Source organism: Brassica napus, chromosome C2 (assembly GCF_020379485.1).
Source record: "Brassica napus cultivar Da-Ae chromosome C2, Da-Ae, whole genome shotgun sequence".
Taxonomy (NCBI): Eukaryota; Viridiplantae; Streptophyta; class Magnoliopsida; order Brassicales; family Brassicaceae; genus Brassica; species Brassica napus.
Window position 1 is genome coordinate 39152058 of NC_063445.1, and position 15723 is coordinate 39167780.

The following is a 15723-nucleotide window of genomic DNA, read 5'->3' on the forward strand; positions in this document are numbered from 1 at the left end:
CCATAGCAATGTAAAATTATATCATCATTATTAAATTATTATTTGGTTTTCTAAATAAAAATCCAGTTAACATACACACATATATATATATAATACTTTTAAGGAAATATCTAAATGTTTCTATTTGGAATAGGTTCATCTAATATATAAACATTTCCATTATGATTTTATAAGATATGATATTCTTTTCAATCTTCTGTTGAATAGAAGATATCTCAATATTAAATTTTGCAACATCAAATAATATATGTTGTAGCCTAAACCATAAACATTAATTAAAAAAAACATATAGGAGATGGTTGGTTGGACCGTAGATGTAGAAGTTTAACTATAGGATTTTTTCTGTAGCTTTTACATGAAAACGAGTTCTTTAAGCTATGAGAAAAAGGATGCTGCTGCAGAAGAATAGATGATTCTTAAGGAACCAAGTGATCCAAAACTGTGCAGAACCTTACTTGGGTATGATATATGTATGTATATATATATATATATAACTGAAAATAAATATTTTTTTAGTAGAAAAATATATTTTGACCAAAAATTTTAAAAAAACTTTAATATAAATTATTTTAAACTTGAATTAAATTTTAAAAATTTATTGTATGCAAATTGTAGAAATTGAAAAAAAATATGTTTTAAACGATGCTCTATTTTAGATTATAAATTTATTGTACCAAATTCAAAAAATATATTAGTATGTAATAAAAATTTATAACAAATTAATTTATGTATAAAAAACATTATATATTAATAATTTTGAATGATACACCTAATCAATAATATCATAGAGTTACACAATATATAATACTAAAAATGTAAATCATATAGTTAAAATATTCATTATAACATATCAAAGTTATTCATTAATAAATAAAATAAAAACCTCACATCCGTGTGTAGGGGTGGGCGTTCGGATATTCGTTCGGGTTTGGATCGGGTATTTCGGATTTTTGGGTATTTCAGTATAGGGGAATAGATTTTGTTTTGAAATTTTGTTAATAAATTTTGTTTTGAAATTCTAAAACGACACTTATTTTGAAACAAAAATTTTACTATACACTAAAATTCTAAGAAGGGAGTAATATTTTTGATGAATATTATTACTAATTCATACATTGGACTACTAAATCGTAAAATATTTATATCATTAACCATTAATACTAATCAACCCAAACGATCATTTTGTTTTCAGCTATAATACAAGATTATAACACACAATTCCATACAATGTAAAATTATATCATGATTATTAAACTATTATTTGGTTTTCAAAATAAAAACCAGTTGATATATATATATATATATCAAAATATACATATATATAAAAGTAGCTATCTACTGCTCTTCCGAGGAACTCAAGGAGAAGGTGGAGGATCTGTATTCGAATGATGATGCTACTTCCGAGGAAATATATGCGGTTTTGAAGGAGCTATCTATTGCTCCTAAGGCAGAAGAGATGTTTTGGATACAGAAAAGTAGGGTCCTCTGATTAAGGGAAGGTGATAGGAACTCGATATATTTCCATGCGCTGGTGAAGCAAAGGAGAGCAAGGAATAGGATAACGCAACTCCTTGATGAAAATGGAAATTTGGTGGTGGATGAGGAGGGACTAGTAGCCATTGCTGCTAGTTCCTTTAGGAAAATATTTGAGTCTTCTAACCCAGAGGATATAGCTGAGGCGCTATCAGAGGTTTCGACAACGATTACAGGGGCAATAAATGCAGATCTTACAGCTCCAGTAACTGAATGAGAGGTTAAATTAGCATTGTTCGCTATGCACCCGGAAAAAGCCCCAGGACCAGATGGAATGACAGCTCTCTTCTACCAGAAGTTTTGGGATATTGTCAAAGATGATTTAACTCGTATGGTTAATGAATTCCATTTCGAAGGGACAATGGCACAGGGCTTTAATGACACGAATATCTTCTTGATCCCTAAGACGACAAAGCCGGATGAGATGACACAATTTAGACCTATCAGTCTATGTAATGTCAGCTACAAGATAATATCTAAGGTCTTATGCCAAAGATTAAAGAAGGTTCTCCCACAACGGATATCTGAGACCCAGTCGGCCTTCGTTGCTGGTAGACATATCACAGATAATATCATGATAACCCAGGAGATGTTTCACGCTTTGAGAACAAAACCGGCAGGTCGAGTAAAGAGGATGGCCATAAAAACTGGTATGAGTAAAGCATATGATAGGATGGAATGGTCATTCATTGAGGCAGTCATGAGAAAGATGGGTTTTTCGGAGATATGGATTGGCTGGATTATGAGATGCATCATCTCGGTCAAGTATAAAGTTCTCATGAATGGAGAACCAAGGGGAAATATTGTCCCTGGGAGAGGTCTACGTCAAGGAGATCCTTTGTCTCCTTTCATATTTATTCTATGCACGGAAGCGCTCGTTAGCCTTCTTAATCATGCAGAGAATCAAGGGAAAATAATGGGGATGCGAGTCGCACGCGCTATCCCCTCGGTATCACACCTTCTCTTTGCTGATAATAGCATGTTCTTTTGTAAGGCGGAGCCCCGTGAATGTGAAGAAGTTATGAAAGTAGTCAGGAAATATGGGAATGCATCAGGTCAATGTATCAATTTTGATAAATTCTCATTACTCTTTGGTAAAAGGATTCCAGCGAATGATCGACAACAGATTAAAGATACACTTGGTATCCAAAACGAAGGTGGGATGGGTTCCTACTTAGGAATCCCAGAAGATATTAGTGGATCAAAGTGTAAACTTTTTGCTTTCTTAAAGGAGAAACTATTACACAGAGTGAATGGTTGGACTGGTAGATGGTTGTCCAAGGGAGGAAAAGAAGTCTTAATCAAATCTATCTTGTTAGTTCTTCCGACTTATGTCATGTCCAGTTTCCTGCTACCTTTGGAGATATGTGAGAATCTAGCAAGTGCCATTGCACAATTCTGGTGGAGCTCGAATCCGCCAAAAAGAGGTATTTACTGGGCAAAGTGGGAAAAGATGTGTGCTCCTCGAGAGGAGGGAGGAATTGGGTTCCGCATGATCCATGAATTTAATCTAGCTCTCTTAGCCAAGCAGCTTTGGCGTCTTGTTCAGTTTCCAGACTCATTAGTAGCGAGAGTTCTTCGGGGAAAGTACTATCGTCTAAGCTCGCCTTTGCAAGCAGGCAGAGTGGATTCTCCATCGTATGTATGGACGAGCATTATAGATGCGAGGAAGTTATTGCTCTTGGATATCAGAAGCAAAGTGCACTCAGGATATGAAATTATTGTATGGGAAGATCCTTGGATTCCTTTGACGCCAGCAAGACCGGCTCGTTCCCGGGTTCCAGTAGTTAACCCAAAGATGACTGTCAGTAGTCTCATTAATTTCAAAACAAAGGAGTGGGATGCTCGATTATTGGAACAATATGTAGATCAAGAAGATATACAGATGATTCAGAGTTTGGCAATAAGCCCTACTCATAGACGAGATACATTCTGCTGGAGCTACACTAAGAATGGCCAATATACTGTCAAGTCAGGCTATTGGGTTGCTACAAATTTGATGAGGGAAAACGAGGATGCTGAAGTTATTCAACCTAGCTTAACCAAACTCCAAGCCTTTGCTTGGTTAGTAAACGCGCCACAAAAGATTTGTCATCTTATATGGCTATTAATTTTTGGACAGGTAGCGGTAACTAGGAATCTGGTACGCCGTAATATGCGATGTGATAATTATTGTACGAGATGTGGAGAGCCAGAAGAATCTGTTACCCATGCGATCTTCGAATGCCCACCGGCTGTACAGGTTTGGGCATCATCAACACCATCGAGCCCCCAAATCTTTCCGGTACCAAGTATCTATGCTAATATGGATTACCTTTTTTGGAGGAAGAATAATATTATGAAGCCAAAGGATGACAGAGATCCTTATCCTTGGATAATTTGGTATATCTGGAAAGCTAGAAATGACAAGTTGTTTAGAGGCATTGATAGAGACCCTTTGGAGCTAGTAAAGTATGCGGAGAGTGAGTGCCAAGCTTGGTACAATGCAAGGGAAACTACACAAATCACTCCACAGGTACAGATTGCTGAAGATACACAGGCCTTAAGCTTGAGTAATATTTGTATGGTGGATGGTTCATGGACCTCCACATCTCAGTTTAGTGGAATGGGATGGGTTTGGAAGGATATCAGGGGAAATGTTCAGCTCATGGGAACAAGGAATCTAAGGAGGCGTGAGACACCTTTACACTCGGAATCGGAAGCGCTACGTTGGGCAATGGAGAGCATTATACAACACTCGACCTGCCAGAGATTTGGGACAGATTGCAAGGACCTGATTGCAATGATAGAGCAACCACAAGCATGGCCCAACTTCTCAACTGAGCTGGAAATCATTCAAACTCTTCGGTTGTGTTTTTCGGACTTCAAGATCAGTTATCTCCCAAGGACACAAAATGCGATTGCTGATTCGTTAGCTAGGAATGCACGTTCTTTTCATAGACCTTTATGTTATGTTGGTTGTTCTATTCCGGTCTGGTTACCCATAACACCTCAAGTTTGAGTAATAGAATAGCCGTTTGCTGCCAAAAAAATAAAAATAAAAGTAGATTCTGAAGATAGCGGTCAAGGCGCTTGAAACGTTGTTCTGACGATCTGAAATTGCGTTTGCGTTCAACGAGAATTAGGATTTCTGGTTTTTGACAGAACAAGGTGATTTTTGGCCAAGAAGGAACATAAATAATTATTTGATCTTACCTCTAAAGAGGAAACCGTCAATTGATAGAGATTCCTTGCAACAAGATCTTCTAGAGACACCTTAATCGCGTTCTAACTCTCTATGGTCCACCGGGAAACACCTTGCAACAAAACCTTATGTTAACCTGGAAAAACAGGTTTCAGACTTAAAACTTCTGGATTCAGAAAACAATGATTATTTCCAAACTTAAAGATTGAATAACGAATGGATTTTACCTCGTAGCGAAGTGTTCTTGGTATCTATAGAAAGATGGGATATCAGCTTTCTAAAACTAACAATCTTGTCACTTAGATCCTTCAGTATCGAATGTAAATTGCCCTCCAATATGACTCTGTGAAACAGGAAAACTTGAGATGAACATGTTTCAGAAAATGGTGATTTTCTCTCAACTTGTAGATTGAATAACTAACTGAGTTTTCTTCGTAATTAAGATCCGAAAGTTATTGTGTCTTCCTTGCAACGAGATCTATCAATCCAACTTAAGTTATCTGCCTATCTCCTTTGTATCTGGTCGGAATCATCTCTCAAAAACACTAACTTGCACTGATTTTTCTAGTGAACACAATGTAGTTGACGGCTGTGTTTTCGGTAAATTTGTCAGAGCTACGCCGTCAAATTTTCTCTCATATCCTCTAGGTCGTGCCTTATTTATATATATGAAGTATCTTAGGGTTTAGATCATCCAAAACAACCAATATACCTTTAGTTAGAGTTTTTATTCAAAACGTGGGCCTTACGTTTTGGGGTTGAAAGTTTGGGTTTGGGTTGTGATACTTTTATTTTTTTAAATGGAAACAGAATAAGTTGAACTGAAAACAAATTTCATGTGAAAATAAATTTTAAAAAAATTTAACTCAAGGAAAGCATGAAAAATATAAATGAAAATAAGGGAAATAACTTTTTGGGGTTTTCAAATTTATAGAAACCAAGCAAGAAAAACAATGGTTTTCGATTTCAATGCAAATAAACCTAAAAGGAAACTAGACAACTAACTAAAGGCAAACACTTTTATTTTGGCTTTCTGAATTATAAGAATCAAAACAACAATCATTCTTCTTCTTTATTTTCCTTTTCTTGTTTTTAAAGATGAACTATATCTAAGAACACTAAAGAAATCGAGAACAACTTTTTATGGTTATCTAAATGCAACAACAAATGAATAACGTGTCTTCCTTGCAACGAGATCTATTAATCCAACTTAAGCTATTTGCCTATATTCTTTGTATCTGGTCGGAATCATCTCTCGAAACCACTAACTTGGCACTGATTTCTCTTGTGAACACAATGTAGTTGATGGGTGCGTTTTTGCTAAATTTGGCAGAGCTTCGCTGTCAAATTTTGCTCTCATCTCCTCTAGGTCATGCTTTATTTATATATGTGAAGTATTTTAGGGTTTAGATCATCCAAAATAACCAATATACCTTTACTTAAGGCTGTGACTCAAAACGTGGGCCTTACGTTTTGGGGTTGAAAGTTTGGATTTGGGCTGTGATACTTTTATTTTTCAAAATGGAAACAAAATAAGCTGAACCGAAAACAAATTTTGTTTGAAAAATAAATAAAACCTTTTTTTAACTCAAGGAAAGCACGAAATATATAAATGAAAATAAGGGAAATAACTTTTTGGGGTTTTCAAATTTAAAGAAACCAAGCAAGAAAAACAATGGTTTTCGATTTGAATGCAAATAAACCTAAAAAGAAACTAGAAAATTAACTAAAGGCAAACACTTTTATTTTGGCTTTTTGAATTATAAGAATCAAAACAGCAATCAATCTTTTTCTTTATTTTCCTTTTCTGATTTTTAAAGATGAACTAGAACTATGAACACTAACAAAATCAAGAACAACTTTTTATGGTTATCTAAATGCAACAACAAATGAATAAACAAGAGATGGATACTTGCAACCAGGGTTGGAGAACTCTGATACCAGATGATACTGGAACAGCTGGTGGGTTCAAGCCTGGTCAAGAACTAGGTTTTGCCTTTACAACCTAACAAGCAAAATAAACCAGAGAGTTGATGATAGATGATACGAATATAAATGGAAAAATAGGGAAATATGGTCGAAGGTAGATGATGGAATGGTCGGTTGAAGATGAAACCAGCTCCACTGGCCGTACGAGACTCTTTGAGAAGGCCAATGGCGTAGCGTACAAACTGTTGAACGGTCGATCAAGGAACCTTTAGGGTTCTAGAGACTTGTTCTTGGATCGATCAAAGAGTTTCTTGGATCGATCAAAGAGTTTCTTGCGATAGTTTCTTTGAGACCAACTTCTTGTGATGAATTTAATCGAATCAAACAAGGTATAAAGAAAAAGCTCTGTTTTTAATTATCAAAAGTCTCGTTCATAAACAACGACAAACAAGGCTATATATAAGCTTAAGCTAAATACCAAACCCTAAGATAAACATGTTTAAGATAAAAGACCTAAAGCTCACAGAATTATCATAATTATAAATAAATAATATAAAATAAGAAAATCATAAGTCATAACGTTAACCAAGTTACTTGTCGGTCAAGCATGATGCCTCTGCATCAGGCACTACAAGAAAACATCGGTATTCTGACGGACATTCCGACGGAAAATGAAATCCTCGGAATTTCCCGAGGAATTTCCGAGGAAATTCCCGGAAATTCCGAGGAAACCCAAAATTGGGGTTTCCTCGGAATTTCCTCGGAATATACCGACGGAATTCCGAGGAAACATCAATCCGTCGGAATATTCCGAGGAAATTCCGACGAACTAGTGATCGATCGATGCGTTTTTGGACATATACCCATCGATCGATCACATTGTTACGCTTTGGTCCATCATAGTGATCAATCGATGCGTTTTTGGACATAAATACATCGATCGATCCGTTTATAAAAAAACATTCGAGATTTTGTAACCCCAAACACTAGTTCCTCAGAATTTCCTCGGAATATTCCGAGGAAATTCCGAGGAACACTTGATATCCTTGATCGATCGATGGGATAATCTCATCGATCGATCACATTGTTACGCTTTGGTCCATCATAGTGATCGATCGATGCGTTTTTGGACATAAATACATCGATCGATCCGTTTATAAAAAAACATTCGAGATTTTGAAACCCCAAACACTAGTTCCTCGGAATTTCCTCGGAATATTCCGAGGAAATTCCGAGGAAAACTTGATATCCTTGATCGATCGATGGGATAATCTCATCGATCGATCACATTGTTACGCTTTGGTCCATCTTAGTGATCGATCGATGCGTTTTTGGACATAAATACATCGATCGATCCGTTTATAAAAAAGCATTCGAGATTTAGAAACCCCAAACACTAGTTCCTCAGAATTTCCTCGGAATATTCCGAGGAAATTCTGAGGAAGAAAAGGGTTTCCTCAGAATTCCCTCGGAATATTCCGAGGAAATTCCGAGGAAATAGGGTTTTTAAACCGAAAACAACGTTCTGCGGTTTGAATAACACATATATAACCCTTATTAAGTGTCTTACGTTCATTATGAAGTCAAAAATTTGTTCATTACCCTATAATAAACACTTTTCCGATTGTATGAACGAAATTCCCACAACATAAGAGAAACACTTATACACTTTAATGAACGGTAAAGGGAATACTTACAATTCGTTTTGAAATTTGTTATTTCATGGTTTATGCTCATCTATACAAAGAATCTTCAATGGTATGCATTACAATTGTATAAGAAATGAAATACGGCAAAAAAATTGATGTTTTGAAACCCCAAACACTAGTTCCTCGGTATTTCCTCGGAATATTCCGAGGAAATTCCGAGGAACAATATAAATTAATAGAAATACATGCACACGATATTCTTTTTCCTCGAATTAATGAAAATATTCCGAGGAAATTCCGACGGATATTTAAGTGGCCGTCGGAATTTCCTCGGAATATTTTCATTTAACCGGGCAAACAAGCCGCCAAATATTTCGCGAAAATTGAAATTGAAAATACTGAGGGAATTCCGACGGAAAATATCCGTCAGACCCAAGGTTTTATAAACTCGAACCGCATCTTCTTCCCCATTTCTCTCTTCTTCCCCATTTCTCTCTTCTTCCTCTCCGGCGATCTCTCTCTCCTTCCGGCGTTCTCCACCTTCTCTCGCGACGATCTCTCCGGCGAATCCTTTCCATTCCTTTACAAATCATGTAAGGACCTTATCCCATTCTCTTAGGTCCTATTTGTTAGGTTTTTAAGTAGATTAGATAATTTTAGAAGTTTTTTGATAGATTTTTGTTAGGGTGATTGGGTAGGATTGTGATTTGTTGTGTAACAGGTTTAGAATTGTGATTTGGTTGTGTTGAATTGATTTAGAATTTTTTTTATAAATTGTTTATTATTTTTGTATTTACAAAACGTTTATATAAATTCGATTATACAAAACGTTTTTGTATATAAATTCGATTTTTGGATTTATAAAAGATGATTTCATATTTATAAAAATATTTATATTTATTAAAACTAATTTTGTATTTATAAAACATTTTTTTGATTTATAAACACTATTTTTTTATTTTTGTATTTATAAAAACTATTTTTAAATATACAAAACGTTCTTTGTATATAAATTCGTTTTTTGGATTTATAAAAGATGATTTCATATTTTAAAATTAATTTTGTATTTATAAAACATTTTTTGATTTATAAACACTATTTTATTATTTTTTGTATTTATAAATACTATTTTGTATTTATAAAAAGATGATTTCATATCTATAAAAATATTTATATTTATTAAAACTAATTTTGTATTTATAAAACATTTTTTTATTTATAAACACTATTTTATTATTTTTTGTATTTATAAAAACTATTTTGTATTTATAAAAAGATGATTTCATATTTATAAAAATATTTATATTTATTAAAACTAATTTTGTATTTATAAAACATTTTTTTATTTACAAAAACTATTTTATTATTTTTTGTATTTTAAATATGTTTTCTATTTCAATTTTAATTTTATATTTTTGAATTTCAATTTTAAAAAATAAATTTATAATTTTTTTTTTGAATTTTGGAAATATTCCGAGGCAGTGTATCCCTCGGAATATTCCGACGACATATTCCTCGGAATATTCCGAGGAATTTCCGACGAAAAAAGTCCTCGGAATATTCCGAGGAAATTCATTTCCTCGGAATTCCGTCGGAAATTTCCGAGGAATTTCCGAGGAAAGATGAATTTCCGAGAAGTTATTTCCGAGGACTTTTTTCGTCGGTATGTCGTCGGAATAGCGTTATTCCGACGACATAACGACGATTTTTTCCCTCAGTATGCCGCTGTTTTCTTGTAGTGAGGTCCCACCGGGTTTGAAAGAGTCAACTTCGAATCGAAATGGAAATCGCTGCTCCCAAACCTTGAAGAGAACCATTTGACTTACGTTCTTGTCCCTCTCTTCTGAACCACCTCCAATCGCTTATATGTCCCTTTAATCTTCCAGTACAAAGTAACTGGTGCTTGATCACACGTACACTCATCTTGTTCCAGCCAATTGACGTAGCTGGTGCCGTGGAGAAATCTTGTTCGCCGTGTGCTGTGGAGATCTTGAACACCCACCCCAAAACTCCAAATGTTCCAACATATTAGCTCCTAACACCATATCACATCGAGTGACGAAACACATCACTGTTTTTTCTCTTGGAAACAACACAACGAAGTGCATATGGTCACAAAGCTGCAAATACTCCTGAATAATAACTTTCTTAAGAAAAGCTCCAGTACTAAGTATGTCACCAGAAAGATCTACTATCCCCATCCGAACAAGCCCACGAAGATAACTAGGTGGCCGCACCCATCGAAAGAACCACTCCAAAATATTTATATGTGGTGCGCAACCCCAAACACCAATTTCCATCAAGTCATCATAATAAGAGAATCGTAATGATGTTGTACGCATAACTCCAAGCTTTCCCACATCCACGTCAAAGCAGAACCCAAGTAGTAGCAAATTATGAGGAAAGAACACTGTCATTCGCCACAGTCGATGCTTCAGCGTAAACTCTTCTTGGATAATGATCAGATAGATCGCGGAATATATAACCGACTTGATGCACATGATGTGAAGAAGAATCAACAAAGAAACGAGAACTTTGGACTACTCCAAGTTGCTTGTTGACTAAAAGAAGATCAAAAGAATCTGTCTTCGTATAGTGCCAATCCCATTCAACACCACAAGCGTATCTCCTTACGTCCTCAAATTTCTTTTCACAAGTTCTAAAGTCAAGGAACTGGCAGAGGTTATTGATCTCACCATTTATTGATCTCAGCACAATCTTCAAAAGAGACGAAAGAATAATACACGGTGGTTGCAAAAGTCCACGAAGCTTAACGTGAAATAGATGGTAATTTGCTAGAAGATGGAACACCGTATTCCATGGATCTTGAAAAGGAAATATTTCTTTAGTAATTACCCATATTAGAGTAGAAAAATCAATCCACAATGGTAGTGGCAGGAAAATGGTGTTACAAAGAACCCATATAACACAACTGTAGGCCTCTGATATCACTCAAATTACTCTAAGGAGTGAATTACTCTCTCAAATAAGAGGTTCGGATGTAGTACTTAGGGATCGAATCCACAGAGACTCTAGGATTACACAATAAATTATGGTCTTGAAATAAATCTAGAATAAATGATTTATAAGTTTTAAAAGCAGTAAATGGATTGGTGAGCAAATTTATTGCTCGATTGATTGTTTTGAGTTTGTTAACAGTTGGTTGAAGTCGCTAGATTCAGGTAAATTCTCAGGTATGATAAATAATACTTAATTTGGGAAATTAGAAGTTTATTAATATTAATTGTTCTTGAATTCAAACTAAGGTATAATCTGTTTGATTATCTAATCTGGATCTCGGACCTCAACTCTCGTTATTTTGGTTGCGAGAAAGTGTCGATCGATAATTCTTTGTGAATATCGATTGATACACCTTTCAAAATATCGATCGACGCATTCAAAATATCGATCGACAGGGCTATCGCTGCGTCGATCGATACTTCTTACAGAAAGCTTTACGGACAGGTTTGATTTGTATTCTCTAACTCACTAGACCAACTCTCGTCTGTATCTAGTCAGTTAGATCATTCTAATTATTTTTAGGTATTGAGTCAAGCAATGGCTTGATCCAAATTAATCCTAAGATATAAGTTTGAAGGGTGATCAATCCTAAACTTAGCTTAAAGCATAATTAGATGATTGAACTATATTTCTAAACAACCTAACAATTGTTGTGTCAGTATTACATTTATCAACCTATTTGAAAAACCTAAATCTCACAGTAAGGACTACTCAGACATATTCATGAAACACATAGTTACGATGGTCTGAATAATACTTAAATAAAATAAATAAGAAGATGGAACACCGTATTCCATGGATCTTGAAAAGGAAATACTTCTTTAGTAATTACCCATATTAGAGTAGAAAAATCAATCCACAATGGTAGTGGCAGGAAAATGGTGTTACAAAGAACCCATATAACACAACTGTAGGCCTCTGATATCACTCAAATTACTCTAAGGAGTGAATTACTCTCTCAAATAAGAGGTTCGGATGTAGTACTTAGGGATCGAATCCACAGAGACTCTAGGATTACACAATAAATTATGGTCTTGAAATAAATCTAGAATAAATGATTTATAAGTTTTAAAAGCAGTAAATGGATTGGTGAGCAAATTTATTGCTCGATTGATTGTTTTGAGTTTGTTAACAGTTGGTTGAAGTAGCTAGATTCAGGTAAATTCTCAGGTATGATAAATAATACTTAATTTGGGAAATTAGAAGTTTATTTATATTAATTGTTCTTGAATTCAAACTAAGGTATAATCTGTTTGATTATCTAATCTGGATCTCGGACCTCAACTCTCGTTATTTTGGTTGCGAGAAAGTGTCGATCGATAATTCTTTGTGAATATCGATTGATACACCTTTTGAAAATATCGATCGACGCATTCAAAATATCGATCGACAGGGCTATCGCTGCGTCGATCGATAATTCTTACAGAAAGCTTTACGGACAGGTTTGATTTGTATTCTCTAACTCACTAGACCAACTCTCGTCTGTATCTAGTCAGTTAGATCATTCTAATTATTTTTAGGTATTGAGTCAAGCAATGGCTTGATCCAAATTAATCCTAAGATATAAGTTTGAAGGGTGATCAATCCTAAACTTAGCTTAAAGCATAATTAGATGATTGAACTATATTTCTAAACAACCTAAAAATTGTTGTGTCAGTATTACATTTATCAACCTATTTGAAAAACCTAAATCTAACAGTAAGGACTACTCAGACATATTCATGAAACACATAGTTATGATGGTCTGAATAATACTTAAATAAAATAAATAGCAAAAGTAACAGAAATAATGAAAGCAATGAAGTTCAAGATCTTCTCTGATTTGCAGTAGATGATCTATCACTCCAATCCTAAGCTCTCCTCTTCCAATGGTGGCTTCTTGCCTCCTCCAAACCAGGTCCAAAAAAGGTCTCTATGCAAGTCTGCCTCTAAAATGATACAAAACCCTAATAAAATAGCCTAACAGGCGGCCAGAGACTTATGATGTAATTATTAAGACTTTTATGAAACTTGAAATCTTCTAATTTGTCATTAATTCTCGGATGGCTTCATAATCGATCGATGTGAGGTTCCCAACATCGATCGATATTTGGTGGTAACTGTCGGTCGATATGGAATTGCGACTGTCGACCATCTCTTGCTTCCAGTAAAGCTCCAAAGATCTCCAAAAAGCTCCAAATACATCATTTCCTTCCAGATAGTACCTGAACTTGTAATTACTCTAAATAGACTCTATATAGTAATAATATATATTAAAACATTCATAAACCATGGTTGAAAATGGGTAAAATCCATGGTCTATCAACTCCCCCAGACTTACCCTTTTGCTTGTCCTCAAGCAAAACACAATAGAGCAGTCTCTCTGAGAGAGGTTTGAAAACATTAGGAACTCACATGATCTAAAACTCAGAATCATCACCTCTACAATATTGCAATCCATATCTAAAAAGTCCTAATCACAACAACACTTTATACTATATCCTAGTTAGCAACCAAATTCATCTAGCCAACAACTTAAACAAATCTTGTCTCACATTCCCCTCTACCAACCTCATTTCTTTGCATAAATAAAAGTGTAAGCTTTACCTTGGGGGTATTGATCACTGAATGCAGGGATTCTCAAACAAATATTTGGATCTACAGGTAAAAGTTAATTCCTATCTTTTCTCTCTTCTAATTTCTCTCTTTAGTCAAAGTATGCTTATATTAGCAAGTTCATTGACCAAGATTGGACAGGCTTCCATGAATCAAGCCTTAATGGTGGTTGCCACTAAGTCCTGTTCACTTCTTTTTGACCTATATCCAATAATTCATATGAATCGAACCTTGATGATTGTCGCCACCAAATCCCGTTCGAACTCTTTTTGTTGGAATCCTTATGAAGCAACCCTTAATGGTTGTAGCCACCAAGTCCTGTTCGGATTCCACCTAACTAATGCGTAATTAATTAATTTTTTTTTTCAATCTACCTATTAATCTAGAGTCGAAATAGAGAGAGAAAATGTGATAAATCTACACAAGGCTTTACCTTCCAGACTTGTTTGAAGAATCCGATCCCATGTATACCAAGCCCCAAGACAAGCAGTTGTGTCAAGTTTAGTGTTGGAGGTCAGCTTTGGTTCCTTCAAACAATCTCAGCAAGTGTGGATAGTTGACAGGTTGATCCACTTTAGTATCTTTAGTACTATGTGCAATCAGAAATTTTAAAATGGTGCTAAAGAAGTGGTTAGATAACAAGCAAAAATCTAATAAGATCATTATTCCCTTCTTGACTCAATAAAAAATTTATTTGAAAATACTTAAAAATTATGAATAAACTAATATTATTAAGTAGCTCCCCCGGACTTAAACTTCACTGTCCCCAGTGATATTCAGTCTAAGGTTGGTTGGTTAGAAACTTAATAATAACTACTAAGTTAAAATGTTAGAATGTTAGACAAGAGAAAAGAATATGTTACCCTCTGTCTCGAGGATCGATCGACATGTACACCGCATAATCGATCGATCTCATTACATATATGTCGATCGACGTAACCATCTCGATATTGATCAACAGTGCAGTGACAGAGAACGTCTGTGCTAGCTGCAACGTATCCATGTGTCTAACTCATCATTGAATTAGCATCAGTCAGCTAGGTTAGCTCTGTTAGACAATCCAAACACATGCAAGATTAGCAAAATAAATAAAATCAAGTCATAACATAGAATAATAAGTTCGAAAGTAAATCCTAAGAGTACAAAATAAAGGAAAAACATAAGTAGTTAGGGATAGAGATATGAGGACTAGTCCTCATCAGAGGTCTCGTTGCTGGAGGTGCCTCTGTGCTGGCGGGACGGTCCTGCTGCTGACGGTGAGCTGGCTTGCACACTCCTCCTGCTCGAGCAGCGACATCTCGATACTCTGGACCAGATGGCAGTGAGAGCATCTACTACGCGCTGGAAATCTCCCTCAAGGCGTGTAGACATGTCTGGCATAGGCGGGAATGGCGGGAGTGTGGCCTCGGGCTGATGCGGCTGAGGTCCTCCAGGTCGCTGGACCGTGTAATAGATTATGGTCTTGAAATAAATCTAGATTAAATGATTTATAAGTTTTAAAAGCAGTAAATGGATTGGTGAGCAAGTTTATTGCTCGATTGATTGTTTTGAGTTGGTTAACAGGTTGTTGAATTAGCTAGATTCATGTAAATTCTCAGGTATGATAAATAATACTTAATTTGGGAAATTAGAAGTTTATTAATATTAATTGTTCTTGAATTCAAACTAAGGTATAATTTGTTTGATTATCTAATCTGGATCTCGGACCTCAACTCTCGTTATTTTGGTCGCGAGAAAGTGTAGATCGATAATTCTTTGTGAATATCGATCGATACACCTTTCAAAATATCGATCGACAGGGCTATCGCTGCG

General features: G+C 35.3%; 1 protein-coding gene across 1 annotated transcript; it reads left to right on the forward strand.

Annotated features, from left to right (window-relative positions):
- The first annotated feature begins 1774 nt into the window (after nucleotides 1-1774).
- Nucleotides 1775-5130, forward strand: LOC125582384. The gene is made up of 4 exons (XM_048749060.1): nucleotides 1775-2351; nucleotides 2433-2514; nucleotides 2635-4460; nucleotides 5072-5130. Exons 1-4 carry the CDS (start codon nucleotides 1775-1777, stop codon nucleotides 5128-5130), a joined length of 2544 nt encoding a protein of 847 aa, XP_048605017.1.
- The last annotated feature ends 10593 nt before the right edge of the window (nucleotides 5131-15723 follow it).